This window comes from Hermetia illucens, chromosome 3 (genome assembly GCF_905115235.1).
Source record: "Hermetia illucens chromosome 3, iHerIll2.2.curated.20191125, whole genome shotgun sequence".
Lineage (NCBI taxonomy): Eukaryota > Metazoa > Arthropoda > Insecta > Diptera > Stratiomyidae > Hermetia > Hermetia illucens.
The window spans coordinates 157,406,305-157,430,558 of NC_051851.1; the positions used below are offsets into that span (position 1 = coordinate 157,406,305).

General features: G+C 41.3%; 1 protein-coding gene across 2 annotated transcripts in view; it reads left to right on the forward strand.

Annotated features, from left to right (window-relative positions):
• Window positions 1-14,411: 14,411 nt before the first annotated feature.
• LOC119652901 (adenylate kinase isoenzyme 5) overlaps window positions 14,412-24,254 on the forward strand; it is a 69,000-nt gene continuing 59,157 nt past the window's right edge. For both annotated transcript variants that reach the window (XM_038057275.1, XM_038057276.1), the window contains exon 1: window positions 14,412-14,849. In XM_038057275.1, coding sequence (XP_037913203.1) covers window positions 14,828-14,849 — 22 coding nt within the window. In that variant the 5' untranslated portion in view covers window positions 14,412-14,827. The remainder of the gene's footprint in view (window positions 14,850-24,254) is intronic.

Here is a 24,254-nt window from a genome sequence, read left to right on the forward strand (position 1 = left end):
GAAGAACTTTGAAACAAATTAATAAAGGATTCGTCTCCAAACTATTTTTTCCAGCAGCCATGCTTTTTTGATCCAGATTTTAATAGTAGTAGTAGTAGGCTTTGGTACCAACAAATTATAATTGCCCTTCACCTCTTGGTGGGGTATAGCGCGTCAACCACAGCTACGCGCTATCGTTCACTCGACTTCCCGAGACGCTTGCACTCATCTTCTACTGTTCTGCGCCAAGTGGTCTTGGGGCGACCCACTCGTTGGCCATCCTGGGAGAATGGATTCCAGTGCATGGTGTAGCCAGCAATTTAATAATGTGTGGTCTATCCACTGCCACTTCCGATCCAGGCAGTAAAAGTCAGTTCTAACCTTTCGCAGAGAACGGATTTATACTTTCATGACCTGAATACACACATCAAGTTCCCGATTGCCGGAGGCTTCATAATCTCGCTGCATTCAAAGTCAAGCTGAACCAACTTCGGCGCTTGGCTCTTCTTATCCGTGTAGTTAATGCCTTGTTGATTGCCAGCTTGGCTCTATGAGGTTCGAACTCCTGTGAGCTCATCATAGCAAATGTGCAATCAGCTATCGTTTCTGTAATTATGAAAACGGAGGCATCCAATTCTTCTATCGGCGCCGCCCTTGAGCAGAAGTTTTCTCTTCGTAACTGGCGTTCCCTAGAATCACTTGGAAAACTGTTGGACAGAGGGAAATATCTACGGTACTTATGATGTTCACCGACAATCAAGTAAGGTCCAGACAGGCTCGTCAGCTGGACTACATCCTGCAATACCAAATTACCTTCAAGTAACTAAGAAATACACAATATGCTCAGGCAAGTAACTAAGAAATCCTGTACCTAATTCAAAGCTGGCGGTCCGGCATCTAGATATTGACGGACCCTCTATTATATTTTGAAAACTCAACTGGAAACGTTACACCTTGTCTATGTGGCCCCTTAGAGCACCCTTACATGATCAGTGTCTGGCGCTAGTCTCAATCCACCAAGAGTCAGCCCCACTGCATCAGATTCATCATCATCATCATCGAACTTTTCGCCAACACCTTCGAGGCGTGCCTAAAAGAAGGAATATTCCCTGCCGTGGAAAAAGCAAAAGTTGGTGTTGCTTCCGAAGCCTGGCAAGCCACCTGGAAACCCAGCGTCTTATCGTCCTATCTGCCTGTTGGATACAATGGGGAAGATGATGGAGAGAGTCATCTACAACAGACTCCTGCCCATCGTCGAAGCCAGCAATGGTTCGTCGGAACGCCAGTTGGGTTTCCGACGCGCCCACTCTACGGAGGACGCAATTGGCATGGTGGTAAACCTGGCAAAAGGTGCACTGATTTCTGGCGGCTGCTGTTCCGTGGTGGCGTTGGATGTCAAAAACGCATTCAACTCGGCCAACTGGAATAGAATTAAACGGGCGTTGGCTGACATAGGTATCCCCGGATACTTAGCGAATTTGGTGGAAAACTACCTCTCAGAGAGGACTCTCTGGTACGGGACGGATGAGGGCCCCAAAGAGTACATTGTCGCAGCCGGGGTACCACAGGGATCGGTACTTGGTCCCCTGTTGTGGAATATCATGTATAATGGGGTGCTTGCTCTTCCCGTCCCAGAGGGGACTACGATTGTCGGCTTTGCTGATGACCTAGCTCTGGTTGTTGCAGCAAAACCCAGAAGATGTGGAGGTTTACCCAACGGAAACAGTGAGAGCGGTTAAGTCCTGGCTAGAAAAGGCCGGGCTGACCTTGGTGGACGCGAAAACGGAAGCAGTCTTAATAACGAAACGCAGGAAAAATAACACTGTGAAAGTGGAGGTCGGTGGACATACGGACGTATCAAAGCCGGCTATCAAATACCTGGGGGTAATAATTGACACCAAATTGAGTTTTAGGGAGGACCTAGAGTATGCATGCCAAAAGGCAGCCGGTGCCACCACGGCACTTGCAAAAATGTTGCCAAATATTGGTGGGCCGAAACATTGCCGGAGGTTGGTGCTAGCCTGCTCTGCTCGTCGCCTGTGTGGGCAGAGGCGCTTGCAAACTCTCAGAGACGGAAGCAGGTGAACTCGGTTTACCAGCGGATGGCTTTGAGGGTTTGCAGTGCTTTTAGAACCACATCAGATGAGGCAGTATTGGTGGTGGCAGGCATGATCCCGGTTGACATTCTGGCCAAAAAAATGAGTGTCCTGTACAATGCAAGACATATGGAGGGGCATGCACAGCGTAGAAATGCGGCAAGGTCAGAGTCGCTTGATCTCTGGCAACGCAGATGGGACGAGTCTGCGAAAGGTCGGTGGACGCACAGGCTCATTCCCAACATTGGGGTGTGGCTTGAGCGAAAACAGGGGGAGACCAACTACCACATTACCCAGTTCCTCACGGGGCACGGTGGTTGCTACCGGCAGTATCTGCACCGCTTTGGGTTGGATGATTCTCCGAACTGTCCCAGATGCGATGGCATACCGGAGGATTCAGAGCATGTGATGTTTCACTGCTCACGATTTGCGATTGAGAGAAGGAGCTTAAACCAGGTGCTGGGCAGGAGCGGGACCCCGGAGAGCTTGGTTACTGAGATGCTAGAGTCCGAGGAGAAGTGGCTTGCGGTAGGCTCCGCAATCATCCAAATGCAGGAGGAGTTGCTGAAGGAACAAAGAAGGAGGAAAGCTGCAAATAGGAGAAGGATAAGTGCCTAAGAGCAAACCTACCCCGCGAAGTAATACCTCAATGGTGGTCCCGCGGGACTGGGGCTGGAGAGACCGGGGGTGGTTTTTAGTGGGTGTGAATCCCACACGCGCTCGCTGTAATTCCGCCGTTCGAGCGGCGGAGCTGCGGCGGACGTGTCTTTCTAAGATTTTCCACCTCCGTGTACGCACAAAATAAAATCATCATCATCATCAACGGTGCAATAACCGGTATCCGGTCTAGGCCTGCCTTAATAAGGGACTCCAGACATTCCGTTTAGCGCCGAGGTCCACCAATTCGATATCCCTAAAAGCCGTCCGCCGTCCTGGCCTACCCCATCGCTCCATCTTAGGCAGGGTCTGCCTCGTCTTCTTTTTCTACCATAGATATTGCCCTTATAGACTTTCCGGGTGGGATCATCCTCATTCATACGGATTAAGTGACCCGCCCATCGTAACCTATTGAGCCGAATTTTATCCACAACCGGACGGTCATGGTATCGCTCATAGATTTCGCCATTGTGTAGGCTATGGAATTGTCTATCCTCATGTAGGGGGCCAAAAATTCCTCGGAGGATTCTTCTCTCGAACGCAGCCAAGAGTTTGCAATTTTTCTTGCTAAGAACCCAAGTTTCCGGGGAATACATGAGGACTGGCAAGATCATAGTCTTGTACAGTAAGAGCTTTGACCTTATAGTGAAACTGCTGGTATGCCAGTTTTGGCTGGATTCATTACAAGGTATACTTACAGTCACAGTTCGGAGTCTCAATTGGATAATGTCAAATAAAGTACTGCTCAGAGGTGCCGAGGAGGCAAACGTGGCAACAACCTTGTCGGCCGAGTTAATACCAAGTCGCGACGAAGAACCTCCAAGTGGTGGCACCGAGAAACGCTGTATTCACATTTACTTGCTGGTCGTCATGGAGTAGACGAAACCTCACCAGAGATTATGTGGCCCTATGGAATCCGGGTTAGCCCTCCGAGCTCATATGTCTCAGAAGAATTCCCGGGGTAGTGTTCTCGGTCCGGTTGTTTGTATTTGATCCTCTTGTGGGAATTGGAAGTTTCTGTTGATCTTTCTGCTCAGTAGATTTTTGGCATTGATTTCAGGTATTACTTGTTTGAACTGCGACTGTAGTTGTTTTTACAGGAGCTTCTGTACTGTTGGCGGTATGAAGGAGGGCAAGTTAATTTAACAGATTTCGGGTGAAAAGGATCCTCTGACCCTGCTTCAGAATAGGGTTCACTTTTGCCCGCCTCCATGGTCTTGTTTTATGAAATGCATAGCAGAAAACCATAGTAGAAAACCAGCAAGAGATGCAGTCAGTTTTGAGGAGTGATATTCCGTTTTGTCACTGGACGTGAAAAAAAAAACATCCAATCGTAAAAATTACCAACCAGTAAAAGCATGAAATGTTGTGAGCTCCTTTTCAGAGGGGGATATCTAGTGTGAGACAGAGGAGGAATACAGAGATTTTATTTTTGGTTGAAATGGAGGGAGCTCTGAGTCCGCCTTCATTGCGGACTGGACCAATTGGCGAATTTGGAATATAGCCAAACGTTGCTGAATGGTAACGATCCTAGTTATTCCCGAACCAAGTCGACTCACACTTTCAAGTTGGTAGCCCTGGATAACGACTAGCCAATGTGGTGGTGAACTAACCTGAGCGGCGACAACGATGACGAACCGGCATGACATTGAATTATGATTTGGCAAACGATTCGGGATAGGTTGCACATGAGCTGGCAGCTGTGGCATTCTGTTACCTTAGTACACGAGAGTGTTATCTCGTGGAAACGGCTTTCGGGTTAATTTTACAGCAGCCTCCATCCCGATAATAACCTTAGTAGGGCTACAAGTACGGTCAAAGCTATGGCACCATTAAGTTGATGGTGTAGGCTCAGTTGAAATGGACCGCTGAATAGCGCCTGATCCTGGCTCTGAACACAAACTCCCATAAGAATTTGCGTCAACCTACGCACGGGAGCTCACCTCCCTGGTCGTATAGACAATCGCGAGCATCATTTAAGGCGACTGCACTTTTTTGTGGAGATAGTGGCTTGCAGCTTCGACCAAAATTAAAATGACAACAATACACAACGTTCACGATCTCTGGCAATTAAAATGAGAGATTCCACTGTAAATCCCTTTGCAAGAAACGCGAAGTTACGACGACTGGAAAAAGGAAGTGACAGAGTAGAGGCTAAGTGTCTTGGCGGCCAAAAAGGAGGGATACTATCGAATTCGAATTCGGTAAAGGAGCCATGAGAAAAGATGGCAAACTCCGAGCTGCGTAACACCATTTTGTTGGTGAAAAAGGGGGACCAACTCTGCATACAGGCGGAAATGCAAGTCATCTCACTGGAAAGAGTCGACCTCATTCGAAAGACAAGAGTGAAAGAAGAAAGGCTTCTCAGGAACTGCGGGTTGGTCATACGGAAAAAGGAGGCTGCTTCTATTGACCAGGAAAAAATTCATCATGGGTGCCAAAAATAGTGTAATGGAGATGGGAGAACTGCTGGAGCAGTGAAATTCTTGGAGCACAGCCGAAGAATATCTAAGGAAAAGTACATCGCTAGTGCAGACCCTAGTTGCACAAAGCGCAGTGCTCTCAGCGCGCCAGAGGGGGAAGCGAGCAATCGACAAAAGGAGGCGAGGGGAAAACAGCGGGGATCTGTCGACGAGGACGCAGTAGAATAATTCCGCGAGGTGGTAACCAAGTGAATCAAGCTGCGTTGTAGAAAAAAGAAAGCAGCCGGTAGCATTCTGTCATTCTGATGTCTTCATTGCGAGGGTACTATTTCTGACGTAACTTTCGCTACGGATTCGGCAAGATCTAGACTCAAACAAAAAAATTGCAACTGAATCGTTTGTCCACTCAACAATAAACCTTATCAACGCAGCTTGTAATGCATGCTCTCAAAAGGAAACTGCATCCCGGAAAATTACCCGTGTACTGGTGGACGGCTGAAATTGCAAGCTTACGAAGCACTGCCTAAGAATTTGGCGGATTGTTAAGCGTGCAAGAAGCCAGACGAACTGATGCTTAAATCCACAGAATATAAGAGCGGGAAAAAGGAACTCTTCCACGAAATCAATCAACGACATGACCATAGAGAGTCATGTGGCCTCGGGTATAAGTTGTTTACCAAAAAACTCGGTGTCCATCTGCCACCCTGTTCTATTGAAGAAATCTTACAGGCCCTGTCCACTTCGTCCAACCTGACCCTATCGATTAGGGAGTGAGTACTGAGGACTGCCCACTTTTCACTGCAAATGAATTAGAGGAGACTGTCGGATACGCTGATGATGTTGCGGTTGAGCAAGCACCACGCACATTGGGGATGATAATGTAACTCTGGAGAAAACCGAAGTCGTTGTGCTGACCAAAAAGAGTATTCCCACAGCCTTTCCTATTCAGCTTGGTGAACTCCTGGTCTTGTCGAAGCCGGCGATGAAATGCCGCGCATCATGATAGAAACGAAGATAAGCTTCTTCGAGCAAATTCGTAACAGTGCAGACAAGGCTGCGGCTAGAATGTTTGCGATTTGGTGACTGATGTCCAATGTCGGAGGTCCCTTATCCAGTAGGCGTTGCTTGCCTTTTTCTTCTTCAGAAGTTGGGAGCGGTGGTTTGCTTCCTCGAACAAAATAATTGAGGCCATGTTGCAGAGCGAGAACACGTGGCATCGAGTTTCTCGTTACACTCAAGAAGATTGATGGGAGAGGCGCCCGAGTAGCTGAGGCTCCCTGAACCACGAAGTTTTGCTCCTATACTGAATAGGCCTGAGATAATCTATCAAACAGTTTCGTATCAGATTCCTAGTCGCTTCAGGGGCATATTTTAGCCAGTAGTCTGTCTGAACCAGGAGTCCGACACTTTGTGCGTAAATGCATTTCACCTCCTTAACAAAAAAAAAAATAGCTTCACTTTGTGTATTTGGGAATACTTTCGCTCCTGTGGCATGACTCCGCAACACATTGGTGGAAGAGCCAATACTGGTTGAAAGCCCCGCTGCAGCATTCTTCTCGAAGCTGTTGAGAATGCCTGGAGTTGCTTCCTATATCCTCTAGGATGTTAATATGGCCTTATGCGACATAGTAACATTCTTTGCACAAAGGGCCTTTTTGTTTTGCGTAGAATCTTACAAGTGTCCGTTCTAACACGCCTTCGCGCTCCAATCGATATAAACTGATATTACTCCGGAATTAAGAGTTATTTTGAAGGGATTGACATTTTCCCACTCGTAATTAAGATTTGGAGGAAGCTCCCTTTATATGTGTTCTTCGTTGATCTTAGCATCTGAAAAGATCTCTTAAACTACTTTGGTGTAAGACCTGTGTACCAACTTCTGCTTCGGCTAGCGGTCTGCCATTAACTTGCCCTTCAGTGTTCTTATCATAGCACCATACTACTCTTATATAGATGCTTCGGTCACAGGATTATCTGTCGCCTCGGTGATAGATAATTTTGTCACGACTTTGACTATCAACAATGCACTTGGTAACTTTTAAAAGACGTCAGCACCCCTCATCTCGTCTCTCCTTTCATTAGAGATGTATAAACACAATTATACATTAGAATTTGGAAGGGAATGCATGAATACGTATGAGTAGATCAATGGGCATATGTTTCTATCAGTCTCCTGAAGGACGCACCTGATGTGAGATTTTTACGACTCCTTATAGGAGACTTCATGCTTAATGATGTCATGACAAAGAATTACTCCCTTGTAAATTAATTTCTTTGAGTGATCGTAGGATGCTAGCATCAGGGAATGTTGTTGCTGAAACCACCGTCCTTATGGTCACGTTCGCACAGCAGTATTAAACAAAAATGGGAGTTATTAATTTCGGCGCCCAATGTGGGCTGCACTGTTTACTACGTCTTTTGGGAATGTTTGGTTTTTACCAATTTGTCATTGAAAATGATAATTATCGACACAATAAAAATAACGAAGTCCATAATGATAAATTGCTCGATGATTGATCCACATAGACATACTAATCAGTAAAAACATTGAATGGAACCCTGATTTCATTGAGGTACCGATAATACCTCAATAGATTTTTTCCACTAGGATTTCAATAATGAACTTCTTATCATTAACTAAGTCAATAAACTTCCTGAATTTCCTCAGAACCATTACTGAATGATCGGAAAATTCCCTGGAAATTTAAATGAAATTCTATGGTAATTTCCTTCTTTGAATAGTACGCCTCGTACAATTGAAACGACTGATTTTCTAGGAATTGCCTCATAACCGGAAAAACTCCAATAGATTGTCCTGGAATGTGACATCTGTTCAATTGACCGTCCTTCATATTACACTACATAGTACAAAGTTCAGTAGTACTCGCTGCGTGTCATTAATATTGAAAAATGCAATAAAACATCCATGACAGCATTGAAGCCCATGTCTAATTAACTGAGCACAGGTTGGAGCCATAATACCATATTCCACTGACCCACAACTGAGGCACCTTTCAATAAACAACTCATTTTCCTGGTCCCTTGGAAAGGTAAGGTGATAAAACGGGCTTGACTTTAAAGTAGGTTAAAGCGACATAAAAACTGTACCCTGCAATTATCCGATGGGCTCAAGTACTCAAGTTGTCGTGAAGTGGATCGTCATGTTCACTGTTTCCCAGGTGAGCTAATAAATTCATAATTCTATGCCACTAAACAGTTTAAGAGACGAGAGGGAGAAGAGGATTCAATGGATGGAAGCGACCAGGACTTCTCCGCGACTCCCGCTAACTTGTCACCATGCAGCAGCCTCTACCATCGGTTGAAACATTAAAATTATGGAACAAAGCTATCAATCAATTATTTATTGGAATTGATGAACACGATGAGTTGTAGTGAGGCCATTGAGTGTTTCCCACGCTGCAAACCGCAGACCTCATCTTCAACCCTATCGATACCGTCGTATCCATTTGATCAAAAATGTACATGTGGACATAACATATCTAACTCGTGCCCATGTATGGGGTTCGAAGCAAGAGGGTGGGGGTCTGTGACCATAAAATTCATTCATACTTCTCTATTCAGAAGTTGCACAAATGAAAGTGACAGCCAATTTTCCTCTTCATCATTACACTGATTAAATTCACATGAAATGTAACCACTGCACTCCACCTGATTATTTAGCAAATATATTATGGTCATAATAAATATTGGAACCCCTTCTAATTGGCTAGGATTCGACACGAGCGGTGTTCATCAGTCAGTTAAGTATGTGGTTCGGTGTTCGATGGATAGCCGTATCCTGTTTCAAGGCTTCTAAGGTTAAGGTTGGTTATTCGTCCCCTCAACTGGGTGGATGTGTGTGGCATGCATGGGGATACATTTTCTATGAACTTACTATCTTTTAAACTGGTATAGGTGGAAAAGTCGTAACGCATCTATAAAATGTTTAGCCGTCACACATATGTATCTGTACAAGGATCGTTACAGAAAAATACTTATTCCAATGTGTGGACTGTGTCACTGTTCAATCGGAAATGCGCATGTTTCGATAATTTTATGAATTATTGTGAAGAAATCGAGAGATACAAGAAGGGGTGAATAGACATAAGTGTGGCATAGGTTATTAGAAAAAAGCTGAATGGGCGAAGGGACTTACCAAGGTGGAAAGTCAACTAAACATTCTCAATTTCTTTTGCAATTTGTCATATAGTCTCTATTACCAATTTTCAAGTGAATTCATTGTTTTGTTTTTATTCCTCATAAGCAAATGCACAAAAACACAAATAATAGAAGAATAACTGCCGAACTAAAAATAAAATACTGAAAATATGTAAATTCCCAACTGCCCACATTGGGCGCCAAAATAAAATTAAATAATTAACATACTAAGAAACGCAATTCAGTCGATATATTCAAAGTGCACATTTCCATCTGGATCTGAATGCTATTTAAGCTAGAGATAAGCTAGCATTTGCTGCCTTCTCTCATGCATAATCCAAATGCCCCTTGACACTCAGTTTGGCATCCATCATCACCCTCAGGTAGTTGACAATTCATTTTGAGACCACCTCACGATTACCAACCCGAATATTAACTGTGTTGTTCTTCCTGTGGTTGGAAATGAGGACCGCTTCCGTTTTTTCGTCCACCAGCTTGGCCATTCGTAATCATGACTTGATGGCATGAATGGCTTCATTTGCATACAGCTCCACATCTTCGGGATGCTTTGCAATTACAACTACCGCCAGGTCGTCCGCAAAACCAATCAGCGTGGCCTCCTCCGGCACGCGTAGGCCAAGCACTCCGTCGTATATTATGTTCCACAGCAGTGGTCCCAATACAGAACATTGAGACACACCTGCTCTCACAATGTACTCTTTCTGCGCGTCGTCCGTCTCGTACCAGAGAAGTCTGTCCGAAAGGTAACTCTCGATTAGCCGAACCAAGTAACTAGGGACACCCAGTTTGGCTAAAGCGCCTTTAATACAGCCCCAGTTGGCTGAGTGGAAAGTATTTTTGACGTCCAGAGTCACCAGAGCACACCATTTGCCCTGCCTGCTCTTCCCCATGGTGTCTAAGAGACAAATAGGGCGATGTGGAGAGGGGTGGTTTTTGGGGCTTTGGTACCAAAACCAGTTTCTGCCTCTTCCACTGGGCGGGAAGTACTCCTTCCGCCATGCACGATTCAAATGTGCTTGCGAACCACCTTGGTCTGGCCTCGACTGCCACCTTTAAAGCCTTGTCCGAAATTCTGTCCAATCTTGGAGTCTTGCTATACTCAATATGTCCGCAGATTTCCCGAAGTTCCTCTTCGGTAAAACCAACGATTGAGAAGACGTCCTGCTGAGCTGCCAGTTAGGGTTCACTTTCATCCTGCTCCTACTGCGGGAAAAGAGTTGTAATTATTTGCAACAAGAGCCGTGGGCATGTCACTTGAGGTGATTTTTGCCGGCGGATCTTGTTCATTACAATTTGGTAGGCTGTACCCCACGGATTCGTATTAGCTTCTATGCAGAGCTTCTGGTAGCATTCCTGCTTGGCAGCGATCCCCTGGTTTCACTAGCAATTTGGCCTCTTGCCGTGGTGCAAACGTCGTCGTAGCATCGTAGCGTCGCATGCTTCGGTTACACGCTGAGACAGCTGTGTGACCCTTTCCCCCGCTGCTCCCTCCAATGCCGCCAGCAATGTCTCCTCCTTGAAAGCTCCGATAGACCAGTTCCGACTCCGATTCCGACTCGAAAGGAAGAAAGGAAAGACAGGGCATTAGTGTAAAAACTGAACTAAAATCAGTCAGATTAAAAACGAAAATCTATGACATTCTCTTTGACAGTTGGGAAACTTGGCAAAACTTCTGATGAAGGGTTCCTTCGATTATCTGCATAGTAAATCCTGGAATCTTTTTGTTATCAAAGCAAGAAGGTCCTGGGGGTTTAACGTGACCACCTGTCGTGTAGGCATAGTCCCACGGCCCTCTTCGGAAGCGAATTGATTTGGAGATCACAACCTGAGGTTCGCCGTGACTGGCACAGCACCAATGGTTTATAATGAGGGCAGGTTCGATACCCGACGTTCAGGAAGTGTCGTAGAAGATTTGGTTGGGTATGTGCTTCGCACCATCGTCATTTTTAAATATGCCGGTACACTGATACGCCTTTTCTTGAGGTGTAGTCTCTCCATTTGCGGAGATATTCGTCCAGAAGATGAATCTGGAAGCGATGAAAGATCTAATCAACTGTTTGCAGTAGAAAATTTTGGCTTTTGGTGGAGTGGGCTTATTAAATCTAAGGATAGGATATAGGGATTTGAAGGCACCGTTTACACGGTTTAGGACCTTGCTAACACGAGGGATGCTGGCTAAATTGGAAGTAATGGTGTCGTTGAGACAGATGCCTTATTTAACGTTATAAATGGGAATTGATTTGATGAGGAGAGACAGGTTTTTGATGTCGGAAGTCATTTTCGGAGACATTCTCAATCCATTCCCACGGAAGACAATCTTTTGGTATTTTTGAGGATTGAGGGCTAGTTTCCACCTAGTTAAATACCCGTAAACCTCATCCAATATGAATTCAGACGAGCTTGCCTACTACTATGTCTTTCGTGGAAGAACGAGAAAGGAGTTGTGGTAAGGACGGATCCTTGCGGAATGCCATCAGGGCTGATAAAGGGAGAGAAAAGTTGCTGCTGAACTTTCACTTGGGATTGTCGACCATTTAGAAAGCTGAAGATTAACTTGCAGAGGATCGGATGGTATTTGAAATCTCATCGAGCTTATAGACTAACCCGTATTGCCAAATGGAATCAAAAGTTTTCCTTGTGACAAGGAGACATGCTACTGTAGATGCCTTGCGATAAGCCCCGAACGAGCAGGGTGTGTTTAACCGAATAACCTGTTCGATTAGCGAACTGGGAACCTCGGATGGTATTGTTGCTATTACAATGCTCATCGATGATTAGTTTGACTGTCCGCTCGAAGATTTTGGCGGACGTTCAGACGATGGAGATACATAAGCCTGTAGCTTTCAGGAAGGAAAAGATTTTCATTCTTTTTTTTTAGGGGTAGGAATGATTTGAGCATACTTCCAGATCGCGGGAAAGTAGGCGTTTAGCAGACAGTGATTAATTCGAAAGGACAGATAAGGGCAAATGGTTGCGGGACATTTTTCGTTTTCACTCTGCTTAATGGACTTCTCGACCGATTTGAGCTTGACGAAGTTAATGGGTGAGATAGATCCAGTGAGTCAGGTTGGAATAAGATGATTCTGGAGCAGACCAGTTTGACTGGTTGATTGGGTGTATAATGTTGTGGATTTGAGGGGCGATTTCAGTTTCAAAGTTTTGGTCAAGTATATGGAGTGTAGATTGTTGGGCTTTGAGAAAGTGGTTTGCTTTTGTAGGAGGAAAGATGTTTTTTTTGGTAGGATATCATTGCGGCTGGCAGCTTTGCCTAGTTGCGGGGAGACTTTCCGGAGTTGCCTGTATATAGTCGTGTTAAGTTCTATATTGGATAGGCGGTTCTGTAGATGGTTCGTATATAGGGTGAAGATTCTATCACAGATTGAATTATCGAGATCATGGATTCCATTCTTTAGGAAGGAATAATGCGGAGAGTATCCATTTCTAAATAATCTCCATCGTAGGGTTTTCATATATAGTAGAATCTCGATAATTCGTATCGTCAAGGTATTGACGAGGCTGATTCCACACAGGAGCACTACTCGCGGGTTGCGCCCGAAAACAAACTGCCCGAACTCATGTAGTAACTATTCAATGATCCTAACATCCATGATTAGATGCCAAGAGATTAGCCTCCAGATTTCCGAAAATAAGAAATAGTTGGAATGATGGGTGCTTGAGATGTCGATATGTTTGGGTTGTCGCTCGAGTGACAGATACCGTTGATATCGCGCGAGGCTTGTTCCGTTGGATCGGGTTGGTCTGGGATGGAGGGGCCCGTTTTTTGACGTTTCACTCCGTCTTAACTTAAACTAACAAAGTTTAAGCATTTGTGGTAGTTGGCGGGGTGGTCGCTTGCCCCGCAGTTCGCGCACTTGGGAATTTCGTCCGGCGTCTTAGAGTACTCACTTGGCCCATACGTACTGTCATATTTGACACAGTGAACTTCAGGATTTGCTGGTTTACGATCGCTCGAAGCGGACCAAGGTACGGTTTATCGCTTTTATTGGTGTGACATCGAAAAAAGCGTCGAAGATAACAAGCCACAAGCTCAATCTATGGCCCTCTTGCTTAGCCTTCGTTGTGACGAAGGGTTCGATGGAGAGCACGCTAGAGATCCCTTGGATCTTTAGCTCATCGGCTAATCTCCTGTGAATTGTATGCATGATTTAGTCCATCAATGAAAACGATGTTGTTTTCTCCGAAGGGAGTGCAGTGTGAAGAACGTCGCCTGATTCGTTCTTCACAAAAAAGTCTTTGGCCGAGGAATATTTTCATAGACAATTTGGTGACTGGAACCTCCTGATTTCTTGGCCGGAAAGTCCTTGAACGTCCTGATTGAGCTGGATATGATGTTCTTGATAGTCCTGAAGTTTTTGCCGGGCTCTGCAATTTCAATTAGAGGAATTTTGATAGTTACCTGCTTTCTCCGAAGCGCATGTTGTGTGTGCAATGGGATATCCAAAGTTCGCGGAAGAGCAACTTCCATAATTTTTTTCGGAACTGAGGAAAAAAGAGAAAGCAGTATACCTAACATATAAATTCTGCTGATATAATTAGGCGCAGAACTGGTGTTTAATATACATAGCACATGTACGAGTATATCTAAAATGAAAACAATATTAATTTGAACCCACATTGGGCGCCAAATTCTGTTTCAAATTTGATTAAGTCTAAGGGGCAAGCAAATCTTGAAAACTAATTTTTAAATCTAATTTCTACATCCAACCATTGTTTGTTTTAATATTTAAATACTTTAACCCCCATTGTCACTCCCTCAAAGAGGAATTTCACAAATTCAACCAACTGACCAGTTAAATCCTACAAATCTGGTAATTCTACTTTCCCACTATCTATGCCACCCCTTATGCTCATATACATACAACCATGAACAGATAAATATTCGTAATGACCATACACAATCCACCAGTTAATATCCTGGACAATACAGTCACATATCTAACATATCCAATCCATTGACTTGGCTGACTAGGTAACGAGACAATGGGAGAGGGTATGTAACGGTCATCATAAAAAATTCAAAATATTGGACAAGGGTAAAAAACATTGTTTTTCCTCTGACTTTAGCAGTGAGGCTAGGAAATTCGATCGGTTAACATATCGGCGATTTCGAAACGATAGTTTTATAGTTTTCCAACAAAAGGGAAAGTTAGCTGAGAAAACAATAACAATCTCACGGATAAAAATCTTTTTGATTTTGTTTGAAGTGCACCCAAGGTTTCCCCATCAATCAAAGTATCTGCTAAACATGCTGTTTTGTTTAAACTAATGATATAGAACGAGTACTGAATTTCATTCCCGATTAAAGTTATTTCTTGCTGGACTTAGTCCTGATAAGTGATATGTGATACTAAACATAAGAAATACTATAGATTTTCAAAGGCAAAATAGATATCGGGTTGTGTCCGAAAATTCATTGAATTGTTTCACAGTGGACGTGAAAAACTTCAAAATTCGCTCAAGACCGAATGGATAATGGGTATTTGCCTAGACACAGGTAAGTCATTAATTAGCTAATGGAGGGCCTGCATACATAAAGGACTCTCTTGTGCAGAAGTCAGCCCCGATATATTCGAGTACGTATTCTATGTCGTACGCAACAATAAATTAGCATCAAAAAAACTGTTCGATAAATACAACAAAAAAAAAAGAGGACGCCGATGAAAATGGAAAACTGGGGAAAACAAATAATAAATAACGAAAAGATGACTCTGCAAATGACAAAGGTCACTCTTAACGATCATGACTGGGAACTCTACATTAAATGGGGCGCTTCTACCACTTTGTCTATATATCAAGCAATTATAATAATTCTGACGCTCAAGATGTCGTTGTTTTTGTTTGTTTGGCTCCTAACTCACTGGATACGTCGTCTCTTAATTAGTCATTGTTGTTCATCGTTAGGCTAAAAGGATAAAACAGTGGAAATGGCTACTATTAATGATAAAATATTCCAAATGATTTTAGTTCTTTGAAAATGGTAAAACCACGAAAATTCATGGTCGACTTCTTATGTAAGTATTTTGCAGGATGTTGATATTTAATTTAATAATAATAGTATCAAGGGAGATCACACTGCGTCCTGAAGAACAATTGGACTCTTGGATCATATAATGTCCAAACCGACAGAAATTTTAGTCTGTTCCCTGCTTGTATGAAGATTTCGTTGATCTTCCCATAAAATCTGTAGGCAATGTCCTTAGGTTTCCCTAGCTTCCTCAGTTGATCGTGTATCCTACAGTACCCACTATTATCTTGAAGTGCTTCTTGGTGTGGTCTGATTCATATTTTCCATAGGCACTCCAGGTTGTTTCATTCCTAGTAAGTTTGGGGGGTATAGACCCCTCAATTGTTTCTCTTCTTTCCTGAGTGTCATGACCAAGAACGCCATTTCACGTTTATGCTCCCTCTCTGGTTATTGCCTTCCAACCAAATAGGACCTGAAACCCAGAGTTTGCGAGCTCTATGGTATGAACCAAGCATATTAAATTTAACAGAATGTCAGAGCACCAAATGCAACACGCTAAAACTGTATCTATGCTCAAGAAAGACCACGATTATGCAATCCAAAGCAAGTGGAGAAACCGGAAGCTTCGGGTATGAAAGGTTTTGTTTCCTTCTTCTGTGAGTATATTTGAGTGCAGAACTATCCCATTTGTACGTATCCCGTTATGTATATGCATTTAGCATGTCTGACTACCCACTTTAGTGTGATATTAATATTTAGTTGCAGTAAATTTACACGGTAAAGTCAACTGAGCTAATGTAACCTTGTTGGTAATACTTGGGGAAAATATTCTCCAAATTACATTTTATACCACTACTAACTTTTATAACTCTGGGATAAACTTAAGGGGGGTTTTACTCAATTTTCCCAAAAATATGGTAATATACTATTCTTAACTTAATTTGATATCGATATGGAGAGTATTTTGAGGCCTGGGCACCATATGGAGGCAGCTTCATGATTTTTTCAGATTTTTCGGTTGGGTAGTTTCTGAGAATGGGTTTGTTAAAGAAATCATTAATTTCCACCCCTCCCACTCTCCGCCTTTCTAGCAAATCCCAAAACTAAGACCGGCTTCGAAAAGTACTAACCGAGACCTTTCATTTGATACCCCACATGACTATATTCGGTGAAAAAAAAATTTTACACCCCCCTTTTATATGCATGGGGACCCTCCCTACATCTCAACGTAGAAGGATATCACTCACCGCATGTCTGGGTGTCCACAGTTCCCACCTTTCCATGCATGCTTATTGTAAGCTACCTGTAATACCTGTAATGCAGAGCCATCGAACTGAGTTTACTATTGTCAACCACGCCTCACCTAGTTAAAATTGATTACTATTTGCCATTTAGATCCACTGGCATTAACGTAAGTGGCGATCTAGAGAAGAGCCCTACAGGTCTAAGATGAACTGTGCCAGCTATTTCCGAAAAATGGGCAACGTTTCAGCTGGACATATTTAAATTTGCACAGTGATCTACCTTGAAACACTAAATATAACTAAAATCAGACAAAACCGTCCAAGAGGCGAAATCAATAAGGGAAAAACGGCTTAGCACACATGGGCACATGACGTTTCTCTGTATGGAACCAAACATATCAAAAGTTTAAAAAGGAGATCGAAATGGAGGAATACTCACTTTACTGACAATGAAAGTCGTTGAATTTACACTGAAGCGACAACTTTGAACTACTATAACTTTGTTAATAATCATACGATTTCTACTAAACTTGGTAGCATCATGGGGGGTTTTACTGTAAATACTAAAAATTATAGTTTTATATTATTATTAACTATATTTGAACAGACATCGATATGGAGAGTATTTCGGGGCCTAGGCACCAACTAGTCACATTTTCGTGATTTTTCCATATTTTTCCGTTGGATAGGTGCTGCGAATGGGTCCGTGAAAGAAATGACCGCTTTTCACCCCCCGTCCTCTCCCCTTGTACAATATATGTCAGATTTGAGATCAGCTTGAAAAAGTCCTAATCCTTAAATTCCACGTGGAACCATGTAAATCACTGTATGCGTGGACGTTCACAGTTCCCACCTTCCCACCAAAATTGGTGTCAATCGGTATAACCGTTTCTGAGGAAAATGGATGTGACAGACAGATAGACAAACAGACAGGCGGATAGAGAGACAGACCATCCTAAGTGGCTGGAGACGACCAAGTGGGGAGAGCTATCCCAAAAACCTAAAAATTTGGCGAAATTAAAGGTTAAGGTCCGCCCGCAAATAGTGAAGTAAAGTTCCGTCGACACATGCATGCTCGTCTCTATGCTGTAGACGGGACACTTCGATCCCGACGTGTCTTTATATAAAAAGTTCACGTGTCTTTTACCAATGTGTGGGGCTACACCGCAACCTGAAAATTCAACAAAAGTGGAAATTTGTGCGAGCCTACGGACGAATCAACACACGAGCTATAGCTCAAAAATGAAAATAAAAAAAACTGAAAAATCAAAAAACCGGACCCGAGTGCTGCGATAGAGAGGGAAGATCTACCGCATATCGCGTCCTGCTTCGATGCTTTTTCTGCCTCAGATGTGCTATGAGGCACGACTTTTGAGGCTTCTGCCCTGCCTTGGTATGCTCAGGCCATTAGATTGGAATATGTCCCTTATTTAATGTGAGTTTTGCGGGTTTAGGGAGAAGAAGGGGAAGGCAAAGCCCTCAAATAAAAAAGGATAAAAAGAACAAAAATTCAGTATAAATTGTCACAAGGCCAAAAGAAAATAATAAAATAGATTAAAAGAAATAAAAAGAATGAAGAAACAAATCGGGAAAGCGGAAGCTGGACGCTTCAGGTACGGAAGGTTTTATGTATTTCTTAGTACGTAGCACGTAATATATGCATATATTATGTGAGAGTGACATTCATAGTCTTGAATTTGCAAGGAAGCAATAACTTTGACGTATTTGTCGTACGGAAGGGCGGGGTTCAAATCTCGCTGGTGACAGTGGGATTTGTATCGTGATTTGACGTCGGATACCAGTCGACTCAGCTGCGAATGAGTACCTGAGTCAAATCAGGGTAATAATCTCGGGCGAGCAAGACACAAGACTCTATGCTAGCCAGTTATGTATGCGTCAGCACACATAAATACAAAAAACGGATTACACGTGCCTGTATCTAATCCGCCAGATACAGACACCTTAGACGCGACGAAAAAAGATACCGTCTGGAAAGAATTTGCTACATTTCTGGAAAAATGCAAGCAGCCAGACGCGTAATCAGCATTTATAAATGAATAAATATAGGAAATCAAATAACATCTCGCCCAGTTGCCGCGATTCACCCGTCACTTCACGTTGTAAAATAACATTGTGTAGAATAAATATTTCTGAACAATAAAAACTCTGTTTTTATTCATATTTCTTTTTTTTTGTCCCCGCTCGGAGCCAGGGACTTAATTGGCGCAGTCGGTAAACCGTGACTTAAAATCGTTTAATTATCGGTCGATAGTCGAAAAAGGCATCGAATCGAAACACAATTGATATAGTGTCTGTGATACTGGTTCTAATCAAAAAGATTAATCAGAAAAAAAAATAAAGAAACTATTAAAGATTGTGCTAATAAAAAAAAAGTCGTGGAGGTTAATTACGGTCGAACGAATTAACCTCATATTTAATTAGACTGGAAAGGCCGGTGTAAAGCCACAATACGGTCCTTTAAAATCCCTCCTGAGGCTGGGTTGGGAATCCAGTCGAAAAAAAAATAATAATCGAAAGTAAATTAAAGTGAATATAAAGCAGAAAGAAGGAAGATTCACTCTTCACAATACCAGAGTAAGTTAATTAAATTTAGTTAACATGGAGGCTCAAATCAACGAGCTGCAACAAAGATTGGCAGCAAAAGAGGCGGAATTTGCGCAACTCGCAGCGGTGGTCCAGCAGCTGGTTAACAACCAGAACAGTGAAAACTAGATAGATCGGTTAACGGAAGCGATCAGCCGACTATCAACTTTCACAAACCACACCGTAGATCCTACACAAAGGATCCTAAAGGAAATTCGTCACATGAGCACATTCACTGGTGCAGCCGACATTTCAATAAACTCGTTCATTAGTAGTACCGAGTTTTACCTCAACAGCATTAACGATCCTGAGTTGAGACAGGTAGACATTAGGCACGTATTTTTTGAAAAAATCCAGGGAGCAGCCAAGGATGTAGTTATTAATATCCAGGAACCTGATAATTGGGAATCCATTAAAAAAGCACTTCAATTGCGATACAAACTGGACATCGAACCGTTCGAGATTTATAGAAGAATCAGCAATTTACGAGCTAATACAGTAAGTGATTTAACCGTACAAATTCAAAACATAAAGTGGAAAAAGGACGAATTATGTATATATTATAAAAATACTTTGCATGTAGACTTGAGCAATGTCGATTCAATCTTAGTTAATACCTTGAAAGAAATTACTCAGGGATTCTGTTAGACAAAATTATAGATATGTTTGATATTAATGAAATGATTCATGTAATGAATAGCAGAAGATTTGAAAATTCGTGCATTAGGCCTAAATACAGGAAAGGAAAAAATGAAAATATTTCAAGAATGTTCGGGAGTGATCGTAATAAAAATTGGAAAAATGGTTACAATAAAAATTTCAAAGATAACCCAAATAACGACCGACAACAGACTGATACTTCAGGACAATACAGAAAAAAGACGAATGGTAACAGACAAGAACAGGACAGTGACTATAATCAATATAACAATCCTAATAACAATTCGGGTCAATATCGTTCACGTAATCGGAACCACCAAAACAATAATGAAAATCATCGTTTTTCAAATTCCGAACAATCGCGTAACAATAACCGTTTTTCAGAATCTCAAAATTTTTCAAATAATAGAAATTCTGGTCAATATCGTCAATCTGATCAGAATCGATTTGACAGGGCTCAAAATAGAGGTCCTAATAGGCAAGAACCAATGGAAATTGATAATGTCCAGAGAAATCAATCGAGAAAAAGTAGTCGTGATTTCTCCCAAAATTCCGATAACATAAATTACAATAATCCCATTTCAGATGAAATAGTTCAGGATCAACCTGAAATAAATAACACAAACGAAGAGGTAATGTTTTTTCACAACTAGCCTCGGAAACATTACCAATGATAAATATAACAATCGATGATACGGTGTATTTAGCCCTTATCGATACCGGATCATCTTTTTCAATCATTGATGAAACAATTAACTGTTACAAGAAAGTTCCTATAACACCAATTTCTTTTAGTACTATCACAAATAAAGATGTGATTAGGTATGAAGTACATACCCGCGCCCCGAAGGAGTTTAAATTACCTTCAGCGGCGAGAATTAGGTGGAAGGTAAAAACCTTGCACAAAAGAAGGTACCAATTCATAATCGATATCGATCTTCTTAATTCACTCGACACTCTAATTGATGTCGAAGAAAAAACAATAACTTTAAACGGACAAGTGATAAAATTCACAAACAAGCCGTACATATTTAAAGAAATTTGTTCATTAGAACAAGTTAAAAACAACTTTTTGCATCGACTTAAATTAGATCATTTAAATGAGGAAGAATACTCAGCAATTGAAAAAATTATTACAAAATTCAATAAATTGTTTTACAAAGAAGGGGACAAATTAACAAGCACCCCATCCATTGAGCATGAAATTAAAACGATTACAGATGCTCAAATAAACGCGAAATTGTATCGTTACCCTCCTAAACATGAAGAAGAAGTTCGACGACAAATAGCCGAAATGGAATCTCAAGGAATAATAAGGAAAAGTTCCTCTAAATATTCAAGTCCACTGGTAGTATCCCAAAGAAGAGCGATAACTCAGGAACTAAAAAGTTTAGGTTGGTAGTTGATTACCGCAAACTAAATGAGGTGACGGTAGACGATAAATACCCTCTACCGAATATCGACTCACTTTTGGATAAACTTGGCAGAGCCCAATATTTCTCAACGATAGATCTTGCCAAAGGTTACCATCAGATCCTGGTAAAAGAGCAAGACAGGCATAAAACCGCTTTCGTAACGCCTCATGGCCTTTACGAATTTGTCGAAAAAATGCACCGGCGACATTCCAAAGGCTCATGAATGATGTACTCCGAAAATTTATAAATAAAACTTGTGTTGTGTATTTGGATGACGTGCTAATATTCAGCACGTCCCTTCAAGAGCATATTAATGCAATCACAGATATTTTCAAAGTTCTAGAAGCAAATGATCTCAAAATACAAATCGATAAATGCAATTTTATGCAGAGGGAAACTAGTTTTCTTGGACATATAATTACCAAAGAAGGGTTGAAGCCTAATCCCGAAAAAAATAAAATAATTCAAGAATTAAAATTACCTCGGACGGAGAGACAAATTAAAAGTTTCCTAGGGATTACAGGTCATTACCGTAAGTTTATTCGAGATTATGCCAAAGTGGCACAACCGATGACAAAATATTTACAAAAAAAAAAATGCAAAATTAACATAAACGATCCTAATTATATACAAAAATATATATATATTCGAAAAACTGAAAACTCTCATAAGTTCGCATCCAATTTTAAGATTCCCGAATTTTAGCAGACCATTCCATCTTACTACTGATGTTTCAGACTACGCTATAGGCGCCGTTCTTTCGCAAGAAGGCAATCCTATTTGCTTTGCATCAAGAACGCTTAATTGTCACGAGCGGAACTATTCCGCCACCGACAAAGAATTTCTAGCCATTATATGGTCTGTGGGATACTTCAGACCATATTTGTATGGAAACAAGTTCAAAATGTTCACTGATCACCAGCCCATAAAGTATTTGCAAGCAAAATATAAAGGCAAAGATCTCTCTCCAAGACACCAGAGATGGTTACTAAAATTAGGTGAATACCAATTTGACATCGAATATATTAAAGGCAAGGAAAATCGAGTGGCAGATTTTTTAAGCAGGATTGAACATAATGAAGAAATTAAATCACAAATCCCTGCATCTAACAAAACAAATACATTTTCAGATTTAAGAGTTCTAGCAAATATAGAAAACGAAAACGACGATGCTACCATGGCAACCATACATTCTGCAGAGGAGGAACTACTTGATCATATTCCGATCAAAGAAGAAATTGTAAATAAATACAATACCCAAATCATCCTCACAAATAATAAAGTTCGTGAAATTGACATCGTACATAAGAAACGTATCATATATATAGCAGAACACGACTTTGAAAATCTCAGTGACATCCTTAGAAGATATATAAAAAAGGCAAAATCGGAATTTATTCGGAACTTTCAGATCATAACTATGATATAATATCGTGCAAAAAAAAATAAGAGAACTATTCTCCAATGACAGACTAATTAAATTCATAAAATGTTCTTTCAGAGCTTTAGATGTCGAAACAGAAATAGAAGCTGTTAGACAAATTGCACTTTACCACGTTCAAGAAAGTTTACACTCTGGAATTCAAGAGACATTCAACAAAATTAAATTCAAAATATATTGTCCGAAATTGTTTGATCTCATTCATGTGGTAATAAACCAATGTGACGTGTGTCAAGCCGTGAAATATGATCGTAAGCCAATAAAAGCAAAATTTACTCTCTCCGAACCGGCAAATACTATCTATCTATCTGATCCAAATAGATATTTTCACTGTAACGAAGCAGTCATTTCTTACAATTATTGACAAATTTTCAAAATTCGGAGCAGCTTACTTTCTAACGGACAGGAACCACGTAACCTTAATCGAAATACTTGAAGAACATTTTGCACGAATAGGCAAACCACAAAAAATTGTGGCAGGAAACGAATTCAACAGCGTTTTAATAAAGGAGTTTCTAGACTCAGAGAACGTAGAATTACATCTAACAAAGCCACATAATAGTACCGGAATCGCAGACGTGGAAAGATTCGATGAGACAATCATAGAAAAATTTAGAGTTCTTACATACCAAAAAAGGCAGTTTTCTACCAAAAGAATAATGCAACAAGCAGTAAGAAATTATAACGATAGGTATCACTCTACAATTAAGTGCACGCCAAATGATGTGCAATCACACAGTATAAATTTCGACGAAGTAAGAGCAAACCTAAAGAAAGCAAAAGAAAAATGGATAAATAAAACAAATGAAAAACGCGAGGAATACAATGAAAAAAGGACAACAGGCTTTTTAAAGAACTATAAAGCAGCCAGATTAAAACATCAACCCAGATTTGTCAAAGGTAAACTTCAAAATGTTCATCCCAGCAATATTAAAAGGCCCTTAAAATTCAATATATTGCCCAATGATAAAGACGATCCCAATAATAGAACAGAACTTCCAGACCTTACCGAAGAACAACTATCAATAATCAATACAGCAATAAACGAAGGTCCAGATGACGAAGTGCTAACATCCAAATTTCCTATGGATATCACCAGATGCGATATCAAAACATTAAAAAACAATAAATGGTTGAACGACAAAATAATAGAATTTTATTTGAAATTAATCGTCGAACGCAGCAAAGAAAGTAACTTTCCAAATTCACCCAAAGTCTTTGCGATGAACACATTCTTCGCTACACGCCTTCTCAATGTAGGTTACCAATCAATTAAAAGATGGACACGAAGCGTAAATATTTTCGATTATGATATTCTACTGATACCAGTATACGTTAACCAAAACCATTGGGCTATCTCCATAATTGATTTCCCTAACAAAACAAACACACCTCAACAGGAAAATGCAAACGACTGTGGTGTATTTAGCTGTAGCATCGCAGAAAATATTTCTAAACATCGCCAAATTTTATTCACACAAGAAAATATTTCTTACATTCGAAAAAGAATGATAGTCGAAATCATGCAGGGAAAATCATTAACATAATATCTATATCATACAATATCTCA